General features: G+C 35.1%; 1 protein-coding gene across 11 annotated transcripts in view; it reads right to left on the bottom strand.

The window, feature by feature from the left end:
* RAP1GDS1 (Rap1 GTPase-GDP dissociation stimulator 1) overlaps positions 1–26,868 on the bottom strand; it is a 153,997-nt gene that overhangs the window by 88,532 nt on the left and 38,597 nt on the right. For 9 of the 11 annotated variants that reach the window (XM_032332949.1, XM_032332958.1, XM_032332953.1 and 6 more), the window contains exon 3: positions 2,615–2,737. In XM_032332949.1, the coding sequence (XP_032188840.1) occupies positions 2,615–2,737 (123 nt within the window). Of the gene's footprint in view, positions 1–2,556; positions 2,738–14,266; positions 14,364–26,868 lie in introns of those variants that run through there. The other 2 variants (XM_032332956.1, XM_032332960.1) reach the window with 2 other exon arrangements.

Genomic DNA, 26,868 nt, shown 5'->3' with positions numbered 1-26,868 from the left:
AATCCCATCTCATATGGGGTTCTTATAAGAATTTGAAATAATGTACAAAACACCTGGCACAACCAGGCACATTAATAGCAGCACCCAGTTTTAGGAAATTATTATTATTATACCTTGAGAGTACAATTCTGAAAAGGAGGATAGATAATTCCTATCTTGCTTATTTTTCCTTTGCCTCAAATCTGTCTTAAGTATATTATACAGGGGAATACTTTATTTAAAGGTATCAAAACCTTTTACTGTAATTTATGCTCATAGCTATGCTCCTACATTACACTTGCTCATGAAACTTCTTGCTAATCCTCTGGATTTTGTACATTAGTACATAATCAGGTATGTTAATTTTTAGAGTTTTTTGTATATGCAAGAGTAAACATAATTATATTTTAAGATTAATCTGAATCTAAGAAGTATATGCTAATATTTCTCCTCTGTAGTTACACAAAATTTGCAGCAGAGGGAAGACGAACAAATCAACTTTCAATCTCTTTTTAACTCTGGTTCATATAATCTTTTTTTCATTGTCAAGTTCCTAACAGAGAAGAAAGACAAGCCTAATCAATGTACTCTGTTGCATCATGCTCTATTTCTGCTCTATTTCTGAAGATATTATATATTTTTAAAAGAAGATTCTAATTTACTTTCTCAGCCAATCACTTACAAAAACAATGTAATGATTAAGCAAGAAATAAGTATTTAAATGTATTCCATTTATTTTAATCAGTAGAGGTTAGTGATATGCTGTAACAAGCCTCTGACTAGCAGTATAAATTCTAAAAATTCTATTATGTCTTTAGAACATAGCTGTCTTCTATTAGGGTATTACTAGCAGCAACCTATAGCAGGAGTATTATTATGAAACTGTGACAAAGTGTTATAAGGAGTGATATTATTAAGAAAGATCATAGAGGAATAGCATTCATTTCACAAAAACTTACCATCCAAAATTTCTGAATATATGTTATAGTTAGTACGTAGACTCATTCTTAAGAGAAGAGATTTTAAGGAAAACACTGATTTCTGGAAATCTATACTGTAATTCCCATGAAGTTAAAAATGAACCACCTGATCTTAAAAATCAAGCTGTATTGCATCTAAGGGAGATTCAGGTAATGGTTCGTCTAGGTTAACAAACACCATCTAAAGGGGTTCCATTCTCAAATTAGATCTGCTTCAGGAGTTCTTTGTTATCCCAGGGTAATCACTGTCTATTCGGAGGCGTTCAAATCTGCTTGAAGCACACGAAATATTCCCCTATCACGAGGAATCTGAACAGTTATGACCAGCTCAAATCCAAAGGGCAACATAATGATTACATAATTACAGTAGCTTACACATGACATACAAACAATAGGTGTCAGTTTTCATCCAACAACTAAAAAACAATGTACCAATATAGAACTTCATTGGTATTTGAAAGACATTTTGAGAGCCTCTAAACAAATGAAAAAATTTCATTGCAATTTTTGTTTTGGTAACACAAATTAACAAATTGTTTTACTGGGCAAAAAACAACACATACTGATACTTTACAAGGCCACTTGCCATACTCATTATACAAATGAAGCCAGAATTTTTAAAAATTTCTTTTCTTTGAAGTATAATATATGCAAATTGCTAAAATAAAAGTCCTAAAAATAATACCAAACTTCAAAAATTGAGGCACACTAAAGATACTACATTAAGTATGGCCTTCCCTTAGGCTTAAAAACTGCTTTAAGAAGTCAGTGTTTTGGGCGCCTGGGTGGCTCAGTGGGTTAAGCCGCTGCCTTCGGCTCAGGTCATGATCTCAGAGTCCTGGGATCGAGTCCCGCATCGGGCTCTCTGCTCAGCGGAGAGCCTGCTTCCCTCTCTCTCTCTCTCTGCCTGCCTCTCCATCTACTTGTGATTTCTCTCTGTCAAATAAATAAATAAAATCTTTAAAAAAAAAAAAAAAAAAAAAAAAAAAAAAAAAAAAGAAGTCAGTGTTTTTCTCAAACTGAAATAAACACGTGCAAATATATCTGCTAAAATACAGTTCTTCCTACAGATCTCTCACTAGATAGAAACCATCTCTACTAGAATGGATTCGCTACTTTATAATCTAAGTTTTGCTGTCTTTGAGATGTTTCCATAGTATTGTTACATGAAGACTTCAGAAATAAATGTGCTTCATGGAGGTGAGTACAGAATATAGAACATCTATTCCAGCTGTATTGCAGCAGTTAGACCCCCTGCCCCAAATAAAAGGAAAGTTTATCTGGGTATAATACAGACCAACATATACACATGCAAAACAACATAAAGGTGAGGTCTCCTGTGACAATAAAGATGAATGACTCAATAGCAAGCTCAAGAATCCTATTATCAAAGTAATACATGACACAGATGTGAAAAGAACTAGCAGTACTTTCCTTTAATTCTACTCTGAAGGAATGGAAATGTATGAATAGAATGACTGTAACTATAGTCATTTTCAACAATTATATGGGAAAACAGTCAAAGAAAAAAAAATAAAAGAAAAGGGACAATGTCTAATCTATAAAATTAAAACATAAATTAATAAAACATACTGACAAGTGAGGTGTAAAACTGAAGATGTTCCCAGGAGAAAAGCTCTTGAGGAAAACCTCACCATTTTTGGCTACTTCTGCTATGACGTTAGCTACTTTGGCTGTGCAGGAAGACTGTGGAATCAACAGACTTGCAAACAGCTGAAGTATTCCACTTCCTTGGATTTTTTCACTCGTTTCCATATCTGTAAGAGAGAGATACAAAGAAATGAAAATCTTCAACACTAATACTGACAACTTTATCTACAAGAAAGTCTTCAAGAATTTGCACCATCCATAACAGAAATTAGTTCAATGTACATTCCAAGATAAAAGTTCCTTTTATCTTGAGTTTTTATTTGCACAAAACACTTTATAATACAATGTTCTGTCTATCTAAAGTCAGATTATAAAGGAATCTTTTCTGAATATACCACTGCATACCACATTTACTTTTCAATGTTAGTTCCAACCTCGTCTATTCAGATTAGAAATGCTTTTTTTTTCTACTTCCCTTCTGAACTTTTTCTTTTTCTTCTTCTTTTTTTTAAGATTTTATTTATTTGAGAGAGAGAACACAGAGAGAGAGAGTGAGAAGCAGACTCCTCACTGAGCAGAGAGCCTGACATGGGGCTCAATTCCAAGATACTGAGATCACGACCTGAGCCAAAGGCAGATGCTTAACCAACTGAGCCACTCAGGCACCCCTCTTCTAAATTTTTAATGGCATTACACACACACACACACACATTTAAGGGCATTTTTAATATATATATTATATATTACATATAATATATATATTATACACACACACACACACACACACATACATACATACATATAATTTCTATGGTTTCCTACAATGCTAGAGCAATTTTTTAATGGCAATTAAAGGAGCAAAAAACTCACCTTATGTCATTTTATATGGAATTATACAGGGGAGACTATATAGTTCCAATGACTAATATGTTTTTCATATCAGTCATTCGAATGACCACTAATGAAGAGAAATAGTAAATAGCAATAAGGCCATGGTATTCAGAACTCTATTTGTTGATACAGAAATATAAGAGTCCCCTACTTCTTTCCCTTCCTTGTTAAAATACAAGTTGGCTTTCTATGAAACCAAGCCACTCATGGACCTGTTAGTGAAAGCATGACATACTAAAGACAGTAAGAATACTGGAATGATGATAGAAGTGAAGAAAAACTCAAGGAAATAAAACTTAACATTACTATCTGATTCTAAACTATGAAGAGGAATGGCATGTGTTTAGAGTTATTAAGCTCATTAAAACATCCAATTTAAATTTGGTCCCCTATATCCTTTACATGCACTGTATATCCAGTATATATGTATATACACATAAGAGGGAACTCTAAAGACCTTTTAAGTAAATGGCAGCTGCTGTGAACAACACAGAATAGGAAAATCATATTTAATAATCTGAGAGCCTACTCCCCAAAAGTAATGTATTTCTTTATACTAAGAAATATAAACTATACTATACTTTTATGCTGATTGTCTAGTATAGTGGTTTTCAAATTGTGAGTTCCAATCCATTAGGAACTCTGACATGGTGAACAAGAACCAGTAATTTCTTAAGAGAAACGGAATTAACATCTGCAACAACAAAAGAATAGAAAAAAATTTTGAATAAAGTAAAACAGTAACTTTGGTTTGAACTACGTGCATGCACATGTACTACTCCATGTAAAATGCATTTTTTAATAATAGAGTCTGGTCAAAAAAATTAAAAACCACTGTTCCGTGCACCCCTTGACTATGCAGGATTCTGAGCTAAAGAACCTTTAACACTCTCTTAACATCATCAAAAGAAGCTAGAACTGTGAAATGGATCTGAAGAAATATAAATTTACATGGAAAATTATACTTCCATGGATTTATTATCTTAAAAAAGAGTTATTTGCAACTAGTTATATGTGTGTGCTCACCTAAAACATTAGTACTATAGATCAAATAACTAAGATTATCCAGTGTTGAAACTTCATCCATGCACTTCCTGTTGCTACCATAAGCCTATTACATTTTCATACAGCAAATACTATTTTAGTTTCTTTATTTATGTAGTAAAAGAAAAAGGAAATTTTGTAGATACTTAAAAATCACCTTATTAAGTGAAGAGAGCCCAAAAAGATGATGTAAATTTGTCTAAAGTCACTAGATCATACTAATCACAGAGCATAAACAGAAAATTCAGATTCGATGACACAACCAAACTGACATGTGTTTTACCTGGCATCCACTGTTTTTTTGTTTGTTTGTTTGTTTGTTTGTTTTTAGATCAGAAAACTTACTTAAGCATGATAGAGGAAACCTGCCCTTTTGTGTGCAGTTTCTTACTATGTTTCTTATAATTCAGATTATGAGAAACATAAACTACCTATGATGGGACTTAAACACAGAAGCTGTCTTTTAGCAACCATATTTATAAAATACAATGTAATGTTTTGCTTTTATTTTGTTTCTTGAACTAAAAAATAAGTTTTTAAGATACCACCTAAAAATCGGACACCAAATTTTCATTAATTGATTTTTCCTCCCAAGAAGTCAAAAAAGAACTGAACTCAATTTGCCATTTTAAAATCCTTCCTTTTCTGACCATTGCTACCAGAAGATGTATAACCCCAGAATGCTGGGGCAGATTGCCCCAGGGGTCTTGTCCCACCATCTGCTGATGCTGGGCTGACAGCAAGAGTCTGGCATAAGGCATGAATCACGATTAGATGTGAAGCTTAGGCATTTGTGTGTGTGGAGGCGAGCAGTTAAGTGCAAATCACCCATGCATGTCTCATTTTAACCAGAACTGAAAGAATGACTTAACATCAGAGCTGAACTACCAAGGGCAAGGGGGGAAAAAGGAAACAAAAGCAGTATCAACTCCTTATATTCTAGTGAGCCTTGCCACAGGTTACAATCCAAGGAATTGGGTAAATAGCTCTACTAAAATGAGTGAAGATTTGTGAACAATAATTTTTTAATGCTACTGTCAGAGAAATAAAAGGGGAAAACAATGGTGGGTTTTTTTTTTTTCCATATAAGTCTGATATACAATTTAGAAAAAAATCTAACAGGTATCCTATTAACCTGCTAGCATGTGGATTTCTACGTAAGTTTCAAATTTAAATTAAACAGCTGAAAATGAACTTCTTTCCTTTCACATAAAAACATGACCAAATACTGCTTATCACTAAAATACCACTGTACAATAAATAATAACAAAGTTTCAGTTTCACTTCATATTTACCTTCTGTACTGGCATTTTATTGCATCTCAAAAGGTATATTTATCTGTGAACGAAAAGATGTTCTCAGGTATTTGTGAGCACTCCTGAAATAACTTTAAAAGAACATTAAGAAGTAGTCAGTGGTTAGTGTTGGCAATCTAAATGATTGTAAAGAAACCTTGCACTATGGATCAGGAGTCTTTAAAAAAAAAAAGAAGTAGACTTTTCATTATCTTTAGCCAGACTACTATTGACATTTTAACTACACTCCTTTTAAATGTTTGTAGGAATCAATTCAACATCTTCCTCCCCCTTCACATTTAGGTGCCATCATAGAAATGTTTGAGTGTGCCTACAAATTATAGGAAGCTGGCAGTCCTTGAATTTTGAAGGACCCCATATATGAAGGACAATTGCTATTCCACAGTAATATCTGTGGGAGTGACTGCAGGAGTTCTATCCATCACAGTGGCCTTGCAGTTCAGCAAGCACTCATTCTGTCCCCGCAGTCCTATGTCCACACTCCACCTCACCTCCTCATGGCAAGGAGGTAACTTAGTTATGAAACTGGCAGTGAAAAGAAAGAACAAGAAAAGCAGGCAATCGGGTCAGAGAAACTTGAAAGAAGAGTAAATCAAGAAGCCAGGATACAATGCCAATGCCATATAATGCCATGTAGGAGAAGTTAAAGCACTACCCATAGAACTTCTCCAAGCCAATAAATAACCCAGCAGAAGAGAGTAAGTGGAATGAGAAGGAACCTATAATTCCTTCCAGAAAGGCTAATATTCCCAACAAAGCTGCTAAGTAAATATGTTAAAATAACTGACTTTACAGTTAAACACCAAGAGGAGGTTTTCAGGCATGCTACTAAGATAAGCTAAAATTTATGATGTTATGTCGGCAGGTAGGCTACATGAGAATAAATTAATGGAAAACATCTGAAAACCATTTTATAGCAAACTCCAAGTCAGAAAAACATAAATAATGACTGCTATTACTATAATACTATTAGATTTAAAAAATTAGATGGATAGTATTGTTTTAGAGTAATAAAAAGTGACTGAAGTTTTACTTAGAATTATAGGAACAATAAAGAAGTGGTATCTTCACATCCAAGGGATCCTTATGGCAGACTATGAAGAAAAGACTCAGATTTTAGATTGACTCCAAGGACCAGGAATATGACTCATGGCTCAAAGGGCCATGTCTCCTTCCCTAGGGAACTATGTATTACTTCTCAAGGGGTGGATTTTTAGAATAGGGTATAACAAAAGACCTGACCCTGTGTCTAGGTGATCTAACCCAAATGCAGGCCATCATTTCATCAAATGTGGGCAGAGTACCACACGGACAAGTCCCAAATCCTCTCTTCTTTTATCCAACTGAAAACAAAGAATTTGTACTTGCAGAGGCCATAAATATTTAATATTTAATACTCCCCAAATCAAATTTACCCTTTTTCCCTCAAATTCATTCTAGTCTCTATCTCAGTGAATGGCAGGGAATCCATTTAAGCCAAAAGCCCTAGAGTGATTATAAAGGTGTCACTTTTAGTAAATGCCCTTCTATCACCCACACTTAATCAGAGCACAGGTTCCACAGACTCCATCTCACTAGCATCTTTTGTATCCATCCTTTCTATATCCAGGTCACCGTAAGTTCTCAGTTCTTACCTTTATTAAATCCAATAGCCTCTAGAAGAGTCTCCCTAACTTCAGCTACCATCCCCCATCTGTCACCTAGAGTGATAACAAAATAAACTTCCAGAAATGTAAATTTCCTGTCACTCCTCTACTTAAATCTTTAAATGATCCACCACAGCACTTAATGTAACAGCCAAGCGTATCTGTCATATTTCCCAACCTGTGTCCTGATACTTCCCCACTGACATCCTATACTCTAGCCACACTAAATTACTTGTAATAATACAAATTAATCTTCTCTTATACCTTCCTACTGCACATCTCCTCTCTGAAATACCAACGCCCTCCACTTTAGATAATACCTGCTCAGAACCTGTATCGTCACCTAAGGGTAACTGACTAAAAGCCATTCAATCTTTCTAATGGTATCTGACCAATGTAACAGCCACCTTAAATTTATATTGAGAGCATTTTTTAAAAATTTCAAAGCAACTTCAAACATATTATTATTTTATCTATTTATTTTTAATTAAATCGTTTTTAAAAAGTCATGTGAGACAGCATTATAGGTCATGTTTTCCTCACATTACAAATAAGGCCACATGGTAAGATTATATTGGAAAAGGAAAAAGAATCCAGTTTTCCTGGTTCCTACAGTCTAGTGCTCTTCCTACCACAATTTATTTAAATATATGTGGTGATGACAATACCTTGACTAGATTCACCAAGGTATTTTGTGAGAAATACTTTTATTTGACATATTTTACAGGAGTAAGAACTGAAGTAATACAACTGAGTGATAAAGGAATGTATATTTTGAGATAGCTAAACTGAGGCAGTGGTTAAAGGAAAGAAAGGGAACTTTAGGGAAAGGGAAGTATAGAGAAAATGAAGCAGATTTAAAACATGTAAGAATATGCTGAGTATAAGATTAAAGTAAGGGCTTGACAAAGAAGAAGTGAACGTTTCTAAAGGAAAATGGAAGTATGAAGTAAGGAATGGGAAATAAATAAATGGGAAGTAAGGAATGGGAAATAAATAAAATGGTATTTCTTTCACTGGTGAAAACTTTTTTTCTCCAATAAGGATTTTAAGCAAAGGGACATAATATAAAGGAAAGAAAATGTATGCAATCATGGAAAGAAAGAGGGCAGAACAAAGACCCATTTACACAATGACTCACCATCAGAAACAGGTCTCCTTAAAAGAGTAAGTTGTGACAGTCATTTTATAAAATTACAATAAATGATTTTGATAGTCTTGCAGTCATTTCAATTCTAGGGATAATGAAAGCTGTGTGAGTGGGAGAAGTTACGTGTTTGGAAATCACTGCAAGAATAAGCAGAGAGATCTACTAGTTTGACTACTTTCTTTAAAATTACAACTAACTAGGACATAAAATAGTTGCTAAAATAGTAAGAGTTCTGTGGTTAAAAAATAAAAGATATTTACTGAGAAAGTAAACACCAGGAGGAAGTATTTTAATGATTATAGTAAAAGTTGTGTATATAATCAAAATACTGACTTAAAAGTTGAAAGTACTGAAAATATGGCCCCCCTAGAAAATGTGGATTTTTTTAAAAGGTTTTATTTACTTATCAGAAAAAGAGAGAGAGAGAGAGAGAGCACACAAGCAGGGGGAGCAGCAGGCAGAGGGAGAAGGAAGCTCCCCACCAAGCAAGGAGCCTGATGCAGTAGTCAATTCCAGGACCCTGGGATTATAACCTGAGCCAAAGGCAGACACCCAACAAACTGAGCTACCCAGACGTCCCTGTTTTCTAAGTTCTATACCATATGCTAGAATTCTTTTATGAACAGAAAATCTATTTTAAAACCTATATATAAGAGGACCTACTGCAAGTAATACAAACTACCATATAGTCCAATATTATATTCCAATAGATGAATGTATTAGCTACAATTCACATAATTGTAAAATCTGAAAGTATAGCCAGCTTCATGAATGGTTTTCTGCTCCTGCTTCATTTCTCTGAGTTCTCCTCAATTCTCTCCTCTTCTGTATGTTGACATTATCAGATGAGCTCGTAACCATGGAGGAAAAATGGCTGTCCCAAGTTCCATGTCTTATAGGAGAGCAACACAGAAGTCTCTTCTCTTCCCACACCTCTCTTCCCCACCTCAAAATAAGGACCAAAAGTACCAAGGCTCACATGAACTGAACCAATCTAAATTAATCCGGCCAGATGAATCCCATGCCATGTAATGATCAGTTTAGGCCTGAAGCAATTTCAGTGAATAGACACCATAACCTTGGAGGTGGAGATGAGGGTCATCTCTCTCAAATTTCATGGCTTCTTCCAAGGAGGAGGGCTGTGAAATGAGAAAAGGAGGAGGAAAAAGTGCAGGGGGCGGGGGAGAATCTTAAGTAACAGTAAAGCAGGGGGGAAAAAAGAAAAGAAAAGTAATGTAGTGACATGGCATAAAAGAAGCAGAGAGAACTGATCAAGATCTGTGGTGATTTACTATCGTTTTATTAGAAAGAGAAAACAAATCCAAATGAAATCATGTTGGCTTAAGTAGTACTGAGAAGTTTTTAAAGTTTTGTGGAAGGAAATTAAATATTTTCTTTCAAGGACAGTCCTAGAGAATAGGAACTACGAGTTATGGAGTGAGGCTCAGGTATAGGGTTCCAAATATGGAATGAGTAAGACACAGGAGTAAAAGACACTCAAAGCACAGCACAATGTGTCAATGTATCAAATCACTAAGTTGTATACCTGAAACTACTGTAACATTGTGTCAACTAACTCCAAATAAAATTGAATGAATTAACTAGTTAATTATGAAAGGTTGAAAATAGGGAAGCAAAAAAGAAGATATTACTAACCAAGAACAAATTTGATGTTAATTTCCCAAAGGTTAAATAAAGAACACTTCTGAACAGATGACTTAATGTTGAAACGATAATCAGTAATTTTTGTAAACTTCTGGTAGAGGTTTTTAATTATTAGGGGGAATGACTGGGTTATATCCTGTGACACAGAAGTAGTTGACTATAATATATTTTGTGCAAATTCAGTTCTTTAAAAAGTATGTGTTTGGGAGACTGAAGAAAGAAGTCCTATTCTGAGAAATGAATGGAAGAAATACCAAGCCAAAGCACTTCAAGAAAAGTAACATACAAGATTGTCACTTGAAACAATACTTATTACAGAGTAAGTTTAAGAGACTTTGAGACCATTAAATGATTTTATATTTAGAGACATCAAGAATAAGGACAAAGAACGAACAGGCAAAATGCTGATAATTCTATTCAAAATAAGCCTAGCACTACAATTGCTACAGGGGCATTGAACTATTTTGAAAAGAGTGGCATCTTTTCAAACACTTTGCAATATACTTTGGCTACAGCAGTAACAAAAACCCCCATCAACTTTGAAAAGAGAAACAGGGCGCCTGAGTGGCTTAGTCGTTGAGCGTCTGTCTTTGGCTCAGGTCATGATCCCAGAGTCCTGGGATTGGGTTGCACATTGGGCACTCCTTCCACTCCCCCTGTTTGTGTTCCCTCTCTTGCTGTTTCTCTATCAAATAAATAATCTTTTTTTTTTTTTAAAGATTTTATTTATTTATTTGACAGAGAGAGCTCACAGTAGACAGAGAGGCAGGCAGAGAGAGAGGGAAGCAGGCTCCCTGCTGAGCAGAGATCCCGATGCGGGACTTGATCCCAGAATCCTGAGATCATGACCTGAGCCGAAGGCAGCGGCTTAACCCACTGAGCCACCCAGGCGCCCTCAAATAAATAATCTTAAAAAAAATTTTTTTTAAAAAGAAGAAGAAAAGAAGAGAAACTGACTTAAGACCAACATAACCTACCAAAAATGGGGATAAGTTATATATTGGATTTAATTACTGCTGATAAAATAGTAACTAAATAATGGCTCTTAAAATACACACACAATACTGAAAAGCTAACACTAAATCAACAGACATCATACATCATGAAATGAAAGCTATGAGGAAACATATACCACATTTCCTGAGAAAATTCTTTCCTCAAGAAATATAAGTACTAATGAAATAGATTATTATCATTACACATAATGTGAGTTACACTGTTAACATTTGTGAGGTTTCTTGACCACTCTAAAAAAAATTACTAGATTCACGCATTGACTTAGCTTTAAATACTTAGTAAGTACCTACCATGTGCTAGGCAAATGGCTATCAATGTATACATACCTTGTTCTCAAAGAGTTTATTTATAGTATAGTGAGGAATCAGACAAGTATAAAAGCACTTATAAACCTTGATAGAAATCCCACAGCAGACAATGTACAGAGGCACCTAACCCAGTCTAGGCTTCCATCAGCCTAACCTTCATGATATTAAGATGATCATCCATTGTTTCAGAAACTCATTTTCCCCAGAGAACTATCATTTTCTATACTCTATTGATTGTAAATGCATGTTAAAATGGAAGGTATTAGGGATCAAGCAAGAGTAAGCAAAAATATTACCCAGGGTGGCTAGAATCAGGATTCAAAAATAAAGTAGGTATCATGGTGGAAATAATAGCATATATCATGAGGTCTGTTATTATTAAGATCCTCACCATCCACTTCCCTCTCCTTTCCCATACATAACTCACATATAACTTTTGTGGCCACTTAAGTATCCATTATAGCATAGAGAATAAAGAAATTAGTTTGGCTTACAGAATCTGGCAGAAGTCAAAACACTTTTCCAAGTACACTATTTCAAAAGTCTTTTACCTCTGCCCTATCCTCAAAAACAATCCAGACTCTCCATTCCCTACCAAGATTACACTTCCCCAGTCCTATCACCATAACAACCAATTACCCTGACAGCAGAAGCAAGACTGGCAAAGTGACCTTGGCCCCAATCTGGAGATGTCTGTGCTCTAAAAACTTAAAATGCTTTTGCAGACTGTAGGGAATGGTAATATGCAGCACCCTAAAATGAGTGCTGAAAATTTTTCCAGTTGGTCCTAGATTTCCCAGATATGCCACTCAGGTCACTGCTGAGGTCTCCATAATAATGAAGAGATATAGCAAATTGTAAAAACTCTATAAACCAATGAGGGTAAAGGTCAAGGCAAAATGTTCTAAAAGAGGAAACAGGGCAAGTGTTAAGAGAAAAATGTGTGATGGTAGTCTATTAACAGTGCCTAATCTAGGAGAACAAAAGGGGAAGAAGAATTCACTCTGTTAAGCAGTGAGGTTGGAAAAGATCATAAATGAGAAAATAGATGACAATTTCCCAAGTGATACAGAGTGTAGTACTGGGAAAAGAACAACTGTGAGATGGTCAGTTCAAAGACTTTCCCATCCCAAAACTTCTTCAGACCTCATCTGGACCCTTCTTCACTGCGCCATTTGGAAACCTTAACTACAGTATACAAACACCAGACACTCCTAGAACTCTACCTCCCCACCTTCACTGGATCTGGAATCCTTCTCTGGAGACTTCCCTTTAAGTGCTCTTAAGCAGAACTCCTCAACTCTCTTTGTCCTCCCCTTCTACTCCAAGACTGAGGGCTTGGAGTTTGAGCTGGTATTTTCTGAGCTCAAAAATATCTTTTCTAAATCATTTATCCTCTGGCTTGACTCAAAACCAATTTCTATCTTTTCAACTTCTACCATCCAATGACACTCTTCTCATTACTAATATTCCAATCTTCAAAAACAATGGATCTTATTCTTGAATTCTCTCACCCCTCCAATTCCTTCCATTGTTCTGAACATCTGTGAATTTACACAAAGTGGCTAATAACTTGGCTTCACATTCCCTGACTTTAATAAATGGCCTAATTCTCCACTGCTCTTTAATAATCCACCACACATTACATCCAGGGTGCGAGCCCCTTCATCATGTAGAGCTGCTCCACAGTTGAAAATTTAAATCTGGAAATCACTTTCTGATCACATTCTTCTATTTTATCATGTATTTTATTTCCTTATTGGTATGTAAATATTTTTTAATCTCACTAAAACCTGTATTTATTCAACTCTTCCTTCTTTCCCCAATCTATCTGCTCTTTTCATGACTGATCTCATCTCTACCTACTCTAAATAAAATAAAATGATCAATGATTTCAACAATTCTAGTATTACCTGTTTCCTAAAACCTCAGCTATTTCACCTTGTTATTCAATCCCTGACACTAGATGAATCCAGCCATATACTTCTTCCTGCTTTCCAATTTTAAAATGTTATTAAATATGAAAGCTAGTACCACACAAATTTGCATTTTACAATCTTAACTGGACCTTCAACACTGTTCAGTAACCATTTTATTTATCCCTAGTCATTTCCCTTTCACATCTCCTAAGCCAGTAATTCTAAACATAAAATTCTCCATATATGCCATATTCTCATATTCTCCATCATGGCCAACAGATAACCTTTCCTGATAATTCAGAGCATAAGTATTTTGTTCCTTTACACCTAAACTTCTCTATGACGTTAACTATCCTTAACTCCTGTTCCGAAGAAAAACCATCCTCCTCCTCCTCTTTCTTCTCCTTGGCTATTCCCCATCTCCTCTTTTAATCTGTTACCACAAATCTTTTCAAAACACAAACCTCATTTTTATTTGCTTTTGCTGGTTTCCCTAGCTTGCAGCTACAGATGAAAGGTTTGTGTCCCTCGCCCCCACCCTGCCATTCATATGTTGAAACCTAACCCCAGTGTGATGCTATTAGGAGGTGGGGCCTTTGCGACAAGATTAGGTCATAGGGGTATTCCCACAAATGAGATTTGCGACCTTACAGAGACTCCAGGGAGATGCCTGGCTTCCTCTACCATGTAAGGTTCCAGCAAAAAAGACAGGTGTCTATGAATTAGGAAGCAGGTCTTACCAGACATGAATCTGCCAATGCCTTGACTTGGACTTCTCAACCTTCAGAACTGTGAGAAATGCCACCAGGTCTTGGGTATTTTGTTATAGCAGCCTAAGCAGATCAAGACACATGGCATAAAATTCCTTTCATAATTTGAACCCTTACTCCCTTTTCCATTCATCTCTTGAGCCTTCCCTGAACATACTTTTTTTTTTTTTGCTGGCCATACCAGAAACTTCAGGTTCTAATTGAATCATCTTTCCTCCTACCACTGTGACTTTATTTATATTGTTTCCTTTGCTTAAGATGTTCTTCTCCTAATCCTTAAACCCTCACATTACCTGGGTTAAGTACATTATATTTTCAAAATCCAGTGTGATGATTCTGCTTGTCAAACTCACACCTCTCCTCCAATACTCACACACAACATTGTAGTTATTTCCCAGGGTTTTAGCACCTTTTTAAGAGTTGAAGACTTGGGAATAGATGAGATCATTCAAAAAATTTATTTTTACTGAATCCTTACTATGTTGGGAATAAAAGATATATAGGATACAAATCATATCCTCAGAAAGCTGTCCAGAGAGAGGTTAACAAATTATCACAATTCAATGTGACTGATACTACAATGAGGTTACGTACAACAGATACAGTGAGAAACAATCACAGCCCTATAAAGACCATGGAAGTATAAAGACCATGGAAATTTTCAATAAGAAGAACATTTGAGCCAAGTTTTGAAGGGCAATCAAGCATATTCTAAGCAGAGAAGGAGAAAAATAAATTCTACAAAAGAGGAATATGTAAAAGCATTGCCAGTTGAGGCTAGAGACCCTAAATTGTAATAGCAACATTCTGTAACACTGCATGATTTTTTTTTGTCAACAGCAGAAGGCTGATAGAATTGGGAAATGGAATTGGTAGACAGTTACCATTCAAGGTTTGAAGAAGAGGCAAGTAGAAGTGGTATATACCCATAAAACACTCATTTATTTATCCATTAGGATCCAGATGAAATGTCAGTCCCTATGTGACACACTGAAAGAATCTAGCTCTCTGTTTCCCCAGGACTTAGTAATCAGCTCTATTACATAATGTATTGTATATATAAAATTTTTCTATTACTTGTCTATCGAAACTCTCCAGGGCAAAGTACCAACTAATATATGGTGATACCCAATTAATGCTAGTTGAAGAACTGCCCTGCCCTTAAAGAGTTTGTAGCTGAATATGAAAAAGGCATATGATTAATATATGCTAAATTCAGAGGGATGTATAAACCATTATAGAATACTAAAGATAGAGCAACAATTTTACATTTATTGAGGTGTAGTAGTTGCAATTACTTCTAAAAGAAAAGATTGAGTTTATAATGAGATTGCCTTATATTTTAGGAATTCTCACACCAAGAATGCAAGTTTTCTTATAGTATTACCTATCACTAGCTCATGCAGAAACTAAAGTTTTCACTTTGCATTAAGCTAATCAGCCTTAGATTACATGTTTTCAAAAGCAAACATATGCAAAAATGTTCTTTAAACCTTCAGAAATCATTGCAGAAAATTACCTGGCCTTTATATTATCCCTCCCACATGCACACATCAGAAGGAAAAGATGATCAATCCATAACTAAGTTATTATGAGCCAAATGAAAACATTCTGTTTGCTTCTTTAGTACAATGAATAGAAAAGATGTGTAATACTTAACTATGGGAAGAGAAAATTACATGCATCTAAAATGAACTCACCTCACAGAACATTGTGTGCTAAAATCTAGACTTTGAGTCTACGCCCTTTTAAAAAAAACCATCACTCTGCCTCTTGGAGCTTCATTTTGGGATTTATCCCAATGAATATAAAAAAAAAAAAAAGGTCATGGAAAACCTCAGTAAAATCAATTACAGATTCTTGTGTGGAAAGATTTAATACTAATGGCATCATTCTTCACTAGTAGTTATCCCAAAATGTAATATTATTGCCACACAATCCATTTTGATACTTCATTAAAATATATATTACTTTTAAGTTGTCAACTTGGCTGTGCTATGGTGCCCAGGTATTTGTTCAAACATTATTCTCAATGTTTCAGTGAGGGTGTTTTTGGATGAGAGTAACATTTAAATGCATAGAGTATGAATAAAGCAAACTGCCTTCCATAATGTGGCTAGACCTTATCCAAACAGATATAAAGACCTGAATAAAACAAAACTGACCTCCCTAACCCTTTCTCCCCATTCCTGCACCATACATCCCTATCCCACCCTAGGAAGAGGAAATTTTGACAACAGACCACCTTCAAATTTGAACAGCAATATCAGCTCTTCTCTGGGTTGCCATCCTACCAGCCCACCCTGCAGATTTTGGATTTGTCAGGCTCCATAATCAAGTGAGTCAATTTCTTAAAATAATTCTCTCTCAACCCTACACACACACACATATATATGTATAGGTGTACACACACACACACACACACACACACACACACACACACTATTGGTTCTATTTCTCTTGAGAACCCGAAGGTACCTCTGCCCCGAGATCATCTTATCCTCTTAAACAAATACTTTCAAGTAACAATATCTTCTATCTGCCATACAGATAGCAGGAAAAAATATTCTCAACCTCTGCTCTATTATTTTCTATCAACATATTACTGTTGCTTTGTTATCATACAGGGCCAACTGAGGAAGTAAGAAATATGATAGTCATCTCCAAATACGGGTCTGTTAGGGAGGAAACATACTGTTTGTTTATCCAGGAGTTAGAAAAAGGACCAATGGGTGGCAATGGCAAGGATAAAGCATAAGGATCAATATTAAAAAGTACTTTCTAGTCTTAGGGCAGGAAGGAAGGAAGGTAGGTAAGAAGGAAGGAAAAAAGGAGAGGAGGGAGGGAAGGAGGAAGGGAGAGGAAGAAAAAGAAAGGAAAAGAAAGATTTTCTTTAAAAAACTAGGGCTCTTCTTTAAGCCTGAGTAACTATTTGCTAAGGTAAAACCATGAATAAATCCTTCCTTGGCCCTGAAAATAGCTGAACAGGTCTGTAAGCATCATAGTAGAGGACACTAAAGAACTGTTCCAACCTTAAATACAATCTTCAATGTCCTCATTGCTTTCTATTATTATTTACTATTCTCTTCCATCCTCCACTATTGTCCCCCACTCTGACTTCTCTTCATCATATCTTTCTCCCCATTCTAATTTCATCATCCCCTGTTTAACTGTTTTTAAGAATACAGAAATGAGAGGTGCCTGGGTGGCGCAGTCGGTTAAGCATCTGACTTGGTTTCCACTCTGGTTGTGAGATTGAGCCCTGCTTAGGGCTCTAGGCTCAGCATGGAATCTGCTTATGATTCTCTCTCCTTCTCCAGCCCCTCCTACTTCTGCTCTCTTGCTCTCTAAAATAAAAAATTAAAATTAAAAAAATAGAAATGAGGAAAAATATCCAAAAAGCAAACAGTTGAGATAAAAGGTCTGTCATCTTTACATGTTTTGTTTTGTTCCATTTTTTAGTAAATTTTCTTCCTCTTCTTTCGATGTGTAAATAAATTCTGTGGTCTTAGAAATGACAGACTGAATCTTACTTTCCTATTTTATAAACAGCTGCTTTTAATTTTCTCTTTATTTTCCTATTTACATGAAAATGAATATATACTCATATAAAAAAGTTAGTCTTTGACAAAATTCCACAAATTTTTCTTCAAAGGTCTAGCACAAAGTTCATAATTAAATTCCTCTACAAAGGATGACAGTATTTTATTCATAGACTATACCAAATAAGGGGTGCCTGGGTGGCTCAGTGGATTAAAGCCTCTGCCTTCGGCTCAGGTCATGATCCCAAGGGTCCTGGGATCGAGCCCCACATCAGGCTCTCTGCTCAGCAGGGAGCCTGCTTCCCTTCTTCTCTTTCTGCCTGCCTCTCTGTCTACTTGTAATCTCTGTCAAATAAATAAGTAAAATCTTAAAAAAAAAAAAATTATACCAAATAAGAGACTGGGTGAACACTGATACAGACTTTGATTCATCCCAGACATTCTTTTCAACCCTACTGAAAAGATACTGTCCACATTAGAGCCTTATTACTTGAAGTGTGATCCAAAGATTAGCACACTGGCATCCACTGGGAGCTTATTAAAAATGCAAATTGCCAGGCCCCATGTAAAACCACTGAATCAGAATCTTTCAGGATAGAACCCAAGTATATATGTTTTAACAATCCTTCCAAATAGTTTTTATGTACCTAAAGTTTGAGAAACATTGGTATAAAACAGTGATGGCCCATGGAAAGATAATGTGAGCTACATAAAAAACTCAAAATTTTCTAGAAGCTACATTAAAAAAGGTAAAAAGAAACAGATGATATTAGGTTCAATAAACATTTATATAAAATGTTATCACTGCAATATATAATCAACACAAAAATTGAGTCATTTTACTTTTTTTAAAGATTTTATTTATTTATTTGAGAGAGAGACAGAAGCAAGCAGGGTAGAGGGAGAGGGAGAAGCAGACCCCCCTGCTGAGCAGGGAGCCCAACACAGGACTCCATCCCAGGACCCTGGGATAATGACCTGAGCCGAAGGCAGAAGCTTAACCAATGGAACCACCCAGGTGCCCCTCATTTTACTTTTTTTTTAAGGACTCTGAGGCTGTAAATCATCTCAATTTCAACTAGTCCCCTTTCGAGTATTCAAAGGCCACATGGGGTCAATAGCTACTTTATGGATAGCCCAGGTCTAGAATTGGTTGAGACAGAAACTGGTTTTTAATTAACATATATTATTTGTTTCAGGGGTACAGGTCTGTGATTCAACAGTCTTACACAATTCACAGTGCTCACCATAGCACAAACCCTCCCCAATGTCCATCTCCCAGCCACCCCACTCCTCCCACTTCCCTCCACTCCAGAAACCCTCAGTTTGTTTTCTGAGATTAAGAGTCTCTTCACTCACTCTCACACACACACATACATATACCACATCTTTACCCATTCATCCATAGATGGGACTTCTAGGCTCTTTCCATAGTTTGGCCACTGTGGACATTGCTGCTATAAATGTCGGGGTGCACGTGCCTCTTCCAATCACTACATTTGTATCTTTACAGTAAATACCCAGTAGTGCACTTGCTAGGTTGTAGAGTAACTATTTTCAACTTTCAGAGGAACCTCCATACTGTTTTCTAGAGTGGCTGGCTGCAACAGCTTGCATTTTCACCAACAGTGTAGGAGAGTTCCCCTTTATCCACATCCTTACTAATATCTGTCATTTCCTGACTTGTTAATTTTAGCCATTCTGACTGGTGTGAGGCGGTATCTCATTGAGGTTTTGATTTGAATCTCCCTGATGTCAAGTGATGTTGAGCACTTTTTCACGTGTCTGCTAGCCATTTGGATGTCTTCTTTGCAGAAATGTCTGTTCATGTCCTCTGCCCATTTCTTGAATGAATTATTTGTTCTCTGGGTGTTGAGTTTGATAAATTCTTTACAGATTTTGGATACTAGCCCTTTATCTGATATGTCATTTGCAAGTATTTTCTCCTATTCTGTCAGTTGTCTTTTGGTTTTGTTGACTGTTTCCCTTGCTGTGTAAAAGACTTTTATCTTGATGAAGTCCCAATAGTTCATTTTTGCCCTTGAGAAGCTGGATTCTTTATAGTGCATTTTCTGAGTTCTGTTAACATTTGTGTTAAAGATAGAGCTTGAACTCATGTGAAATCCTGGAGTTTTGCTACCAGCAGCTTTGTAGTTTGAGAAAGAAACCAAAGCTAAATATTTAGAAGAATGAATATATCTGGAAATCTTTGCTCTCAAACTAAGACACTCACCAAAGGTATACTTCTTTCAGTGTCCGTATTTTTTAAGCATTTTATCTGCACATTTGTTTCAATTATTTCTTTATGTGCAAAGTGTATATTTACCTACTTAAAATGTCTAAAAATTAGCTATATTTGTTTAATCTGTACATGATGATAAGTGCATTTAATATTGATAATTTAATAAAAAACATTCCTTGCCTGATGGATGCATACATTTTTTAAAGAACAAGCAGAATCCTATAATATGAAATGCTATGTAGTTTTCTATGTAAAAATTTTATGTATAATGCTGTTAAAATCCCATGCTTTAATCAGATAGTAAAATCAATCAAATTTTAAAAAGAAAAAAAAAGTGTGGTTAATGAACCAAAAGCATTAGCATGCATACTATTAGAGTCATTCACAGAGCAACACAGTATAAATTAGTTCATTCTGTTTCATATAAAATAACTACTTCTTGTCTTCTAAAACAAACAAAAACCCATTCAATTAACAACTTAAGAATTGATTTTTTTTTTAAGTTTAATTATCATACAATATTGCCTTTCGTTCATTTTATGGTTTTTCCCTTTTGATCTGACATAGGTATTTTTACTATCTTTAAGTCACTAAATAGATATACTCCCACCAGACACTAAACATACCTCTATTATAGCACTTGTGAAAAGTTGTAATTTTACATTTATTCATCAGTCTCTATCACAAACTAATGAGCTTCTGAGGGAAGGGACTAAATTTGTCATTATTAAGAGATACCACAATGTTTGCAACATACTAAATAAAACTCAGTGTTAAATATATGAATGTATAAGACCTGAAGATGAGAAGATGTGCAAAGTATGACATGACTGTACAAAATGCTCCAAATCTAACTTTAAATAGTTAATGTTTAACCAAAGCAGGACATACCATGGCAGTATGAACTTAACTATATTCGATTACTCTACAAATATTCTAATGGGTCCACCCACATTCAATACGTGGAGTTCTTCTTTTACTTTAGACATGAATCACTGATGTGCAGGATCATGAATGTCACACAGTATTCTCTACTACTCCTACAACAGCCCTGCATAACTACAGAGAAAGATAAAAATTATGTTTGTTCTGCCTAAATGTGCTAGCTTTTTTAAGATCTCAGACTTATATGATGTATTAATTTTTGTTTTATTTCTTTCAGTGTACCCAAATTCATTGTTTATGCACCACACCCAGTGCTCATGCAATACATGCCCTCCACAATACCCATCACCAGGCTCACCCAACCCCCCTCCCCTCTCCCCTCCAAAACCCTCAGTTTGTTCCTTAGAGTCCACAGTTTCTCTTGGTTTGTCAAGTGGTAGTGAAGCAGCCCAAATTTCCAAGTGAATGCATCTGTCAAAAGAAGGCTCTGAATACTATTAGCTTTTATTAAAAAACTTAGGGAATAAAGATTTGCTGTATTATATAGTCCATTATATGACTATTAGACTAGAAAATTATACCTAAACTCTACCTTACTAAAAACACAAAATATTCATGATTTCCTCAGTTATTGGTGATTTGTTTTAAGAGAGTAAAATGACCATAAACCACATATAAGTTTAAAAAAGGCATATACTTTTGGCCTTCATCAAGATCTAGTTGTACAGCAAACAAAAAATAATATAGTATCTTTTATTCAGATAAGAAGATACATAACTGACTTACCATGTATTTCTTCAATTAGAATCACTCTTTTTTAATGTGCTTCTAAAAAGTACTTCTTAATTTGGGATCTCTTCTTTTTCCTGGCTATTCTTCCCTTACCTTGACTACTTCAAGCAAAGAGTTAATCTTTTATGCTCTATTTTGTCTTCAACATCATGACTATTTTTTCCAATTTAACCATTTTGCAGTTGGTCATTTATATTGACATACATTCATAACTCAAAAAATGAAAACTGCAGTAAATAATAAGTGAATCACAATGAAAAATGAAATAACTGTGCTTTTGTTTATTAACTTGCTATAAAACATTATTCCCATGGTGTGGTATCTCTTCCAGTTTTAACATAATGGATAAACTACAGTTTTATGTAAAGTAAGACTTATACAAAATCAAACTGCAAAAAAAAAGAATTTTCTTTAATTGCCTACTTTTCTGGCTGGTGTTTCTTTCTTCTCCTAAGGCCAAATGTAAGAAACTTTTACAAATAATCTTTAAGGTCAAGTATTTAAAACATTTTTTTAATTTATAAAAGAATTTATATGCCTATTTCATTAAATCTTACATTTTTAAAAAGATTTTATTTATTTACTTGACAGTAGAGAGAGAGTACAAGTAGCCAGAGCAGCAGGAGGAGGGAGAGGGAGAAGCAGGGAGCCCAATATGGGCCTTGATCCCAGCACCATAGGATCATGACCGGAGCTGAAGGCAGACGCTTAAAGACTGAGCCACCCAGGTGCCCCTCATTAAATCTTTTTTTTTTTCCTTAAGATTTTATTTGTTTGACAGACAGATCACAAGTAGGCAGAGAGGCAGGCAGAGAGAGAGGAAGGGAAAACAGAAAGCTTCCCTGCTGAACAGAAAGCCGGATGCGGGGCTCTATCCCAGGACCCTGGGATCATGACTGGCCCAAGGCAGAGGCTTTAACCCACTGAGTCACCCAGGTGCCCCCATTAAATCTTAAAATACCAAAATTCACATAACATTAAAAACTCACAAAGAGGAATCCATGAAAAAGTACATTAAAGTAAGAAAAATCATAAGTAATAAAGTTAACACTTTCAGGGTTGAGTCATCTAAACATAAAAAATAAATAGCTAAATTTATTGCTATGGACATAATTCAAAGACTGATATAACCTCGCAATTGTAAACAGTTTCCCTTTACTTGATACATTACATCAATAAGAGAAAGAATAAAATCCGTATGATCAGAGTGCCTGGGTGCCTCAGTTGGGTAAGCAACTGCTTTCAGCTCAGGTCATAACCTTGGAGTCCCAAGACTGAGTCCTACATGGGGACTGAGTCCCACATGGGGCTCCCTGCTCAGCAGGGAGTCTGCTTCTCCCTCTGACACTCCCTCATTCTCTCTCTCAAATAAAATCTTCAAAAAAGAAACATAATCATTTCAACAGATCAGGGAAAAAAACATCTGACGAAGTACAATATCCGTTCGTGATAAAAGCACTGGACAGGGTCTATCTAGAAGGAACATACCTCAACATAATAAATGGGCATATATGAAAAACCCACAGCTAACATACTCAACAGTGAAAAACAGAGCTTTTCCCCTAAGGGCAGGAGTAAGATAAGAATGTCCACTCATCACTTTTATTCAACATAGTACTGGAAATCCTAGCCATAGCAATCAGACAACATAAAGAAATAAAAGGCATCTACATTAGTAAGGAAGAAGTAAAACTGTAACTATTTGCAGACAACATGATACGATATATAGAAAACTTAAAAAACTCCACCAAAAAACTACTAGAACTAATAAATTCAGTGAAGTTTTAGGATACAGAATCAATATACAGAAATCTGTTACATTCCTATACACTAAAAATGAAGAAGAAAGTTAAATTAAGACAATAATCCCATTTACAATTACATCCAAAACAGTAAAATATCTAGGAATAAACTTAACCGCAGAGGTGAAAGATTTGTACTCCGAAAACTAGAAAACACTGATGAAAGAAATTCCAGACAATGCAAAGAAATGGAAAAAACATCCTCTGCTCATAGAATGGAAAAACTAGTATTGTTAGTGTCTATACTACCCAAAGCAATTTACAGATTTAATGCAATCCCCTTAAAAATTCCAAAAGTAGTTTTCACAGAACTAGAACTAGCTTCACAGAAACTAGTTGTTTTTCACAAAACAACTTTTAAATTTGTACGGAACCACAAAAGACCCCTAATAGCCAAAGCAATTTTGACAAAACAAAACAAAACAAAACACAAAACTGAAGGTATGACAATTCCAGGCTTCAAGTTATATTATAAAGCTGTAGTAATCAAAACATTATGGTACTGGTGGTGAGGCGGGGGGAAGACACATAGATCAATGGGATCCAAGTCCAGTAATAAACCCACAATTACACAGTCAGCTAATCGTTGACAAAAGAGGCAAGAATATCCAATGGGAAAGAGACTGTCTCTTCAACAAATGATGTAGGGAAAACTGTACATCTACATTGAAAAGAATGCAACTGGACCACTTTCTTATGCAATACACAAACTCAAAATTGATTAAAGACCTAAATGTGTGACCTGAAACCATAAGAATCCTAGAAGACAGCATTATGCATTTCTCTGACATCATTCATAGAACATTTTTCTATGGATGAACATTTTTTGTATATCTCCTGAGCCAAGGGAAACAAAAGCAAAAATAAACTACTGGGACTACATCAAAATAAGAACTTCTACACAGCAAAGGAAACGACCAAAAAACTAAGAGACGACCTAATGAATGGGAGAAGATATTTGCAAAGTACATATCTAATAAAGCATTAGTATCCAAAATATATAAAGAACTTATACAACTCAACACACACACACACCAAAAAAAACAAACACAAAAACAAAAAACAAGCACACAAATAATTCAATTAAAAAATAGACAGAAGACATGAATAGACATTTCTCCAAAGAAAACATACAGATAGCCAACAGACACATCAAAGGATGCAGAACATCATTCATCATCAAGGAAATACAAATCAAAACCATAATGAGATATCACCTTACACCTGCCAAAAATGGCTAAAATAAAAAACTCAAGAAACAACATGATGGCAAGGATGCGGAGAAAAAGGAACCCTCATGCACTGTTGGTGGGAACGCAAACTGATGCTGCCTCTATGGAAAACAATGTGGAGGTTCCTCAAAATTAGAACTACTCTAGAATCCAATAATTGCACTACTGGGTATTTACCCCCAAAATGCAAAAACACTAATTCAAAGGGATCCATACACCTCTACATTTACTGTAGCATTATTTACAAGAGCCAAATTATGGAAGCAGCCTAAATGTCCATTGAAAGATGAATGGATAAGATGTGGTATGTGTACGTACACACACACACACACACACACACACACACACACACACACTCACACTTGATGGAATACTAAGCAGCCATGAAAACAAAAATGAAATCTTGCTATTTGCAACAACATGGATGGGGCTAGTGTATAATGCTAATGTGAAGTAAGTCAGAGAAAGACAAATACCACATGATTTCACTTATATGTCAAATTTTAAAAACAAAACAAATGAGCAAAGAAAAAAAGAGAGAAAGAGAGAAACAGAAATAGGGTGATGGGAATTAAAGAGCATACATCATGATGAGCAGAGAGTAATGTGCAGAATTTCTGAACTGCAATATTGTACACCTGAAACTAATAATACTGTATGTTAACTGGACTTAAAATTAAAAACTTAATACAAAAATTGTATGACACCCCTAAAAAAAGTAATGCTTTACTCTGCAGTTTTGAAAACTTTGGGGGCTATACAATACTAAATTGAGAAATTTCCTATGTTTATAAGACCATTTAATAATTCTAAAATATTATTCTATTTTATTTATTTATTCTATATTATTTATTCATAAATATTCTAAAATACATAATTCACGTTAATTTTAATTATTCTTTAGGTTCTAATTCTTATTAGATAAGTATTTGTCCCTGAATATACAAAGAAAGATACAAATTATACTGAACCTCATAGTTTACTAAGTGGTCTTGATTCTGAGATTGTAAAACTATGTTGCACTTCCCATTCTTAAGAGAAACTTCCTGGGGCACCTGGGTGGCTTGGTGGCTGAAGCCTCTGCCTTCAGCTCAGGACACGGTCTCAGGGTCCTGGGATCGAGTCCTGTGTCAGGCTCTCTGCTTGGTGGGGAATCTGCTTCCCCCTCTCTTTCTGCCTGCCTCTCTGCCTGCTTGTGATCTGTTAAATAAAACTTAAAAAAAAAAAAAGAAAAAAAAGGGAAAACTTCCTCTAGTAATAATGCTGCCAACGAATAATTTTATCATAAACTTTATAATATTAAAAGCAATAGATACTATTTTTAATATTAAGTGATCAGGCTAAAGGATTATGTTTTAAAGGTAACCACTCTTGATTTTTTTTAAAAAATCATCTTTGAATTAAGATAATTTTAATATGAAGAAAACCTTTTACATTAAATCAAGAGGTGTTATACTGAATGATGAAGCATTAGAAGGACTGCCATTATTAGCAGAAATTAAAGTAAGATATCATTCACATCACTGTTATTTACTATTTTGCTGGAAGTTCAAGCCAACATAATAAGAAGCAAAAATGTCATTTTGTGGATGTTCTGACAGCAAAACCCAAAAGAACTAGCTAAAGTTTTATTTTAACTACTAAGTGGATTCAGAAGGTAGCTGAATACCAATAAAAATATAAAAATCAACACAGATTTCAAATTGATCTCTAACAATAACCACTTGGAAGTTATAATGGGACAATCTCCATTTGCCAAACCAAAAAATGTAAAATTTGTAGGAATACTTAAAACAGGATATGTATAGAAAGCATGAATCAAAGTACATCTCACTGAGACACAAAAACACTTAAAGATATATAATCTGTGTTCTTAAATTGACAGACAAAATGCTGAGAAGTTTTTAATTCTTTCAAAATTAATTTATAGCTTATCTCAATTCCCATACGAATTTTCAGGAATGTGACAGTGCATTTCCACAATTTCTGTGGTATACTAAATCCATGAAAGTAAAACTTTTTGACAGATTTATAAAAAGAAATTTCTTCAGTAAAGCTAATATAATTAAAATAGCAC

This window comes from Mustela erminea, chromosome 2 (genome assembly GCF_009829155.1).
Source record: "Mustela erminea isolate mMusErm1 chromosome 2, mMusErm1.Pri, whole genome shotgun sequence".
Taxonomy (NCBI): Eukaryota; Metazoa; Chordata; class Mammalia; order Carnivora; family Mustelidae; genus Mustela; species Mustela erminea.
The sequence above is the reverse complement of the archived record's forward strand: the minus strand, read 5'-3'. Positions and strand labels throughout refer to the sequence as shown.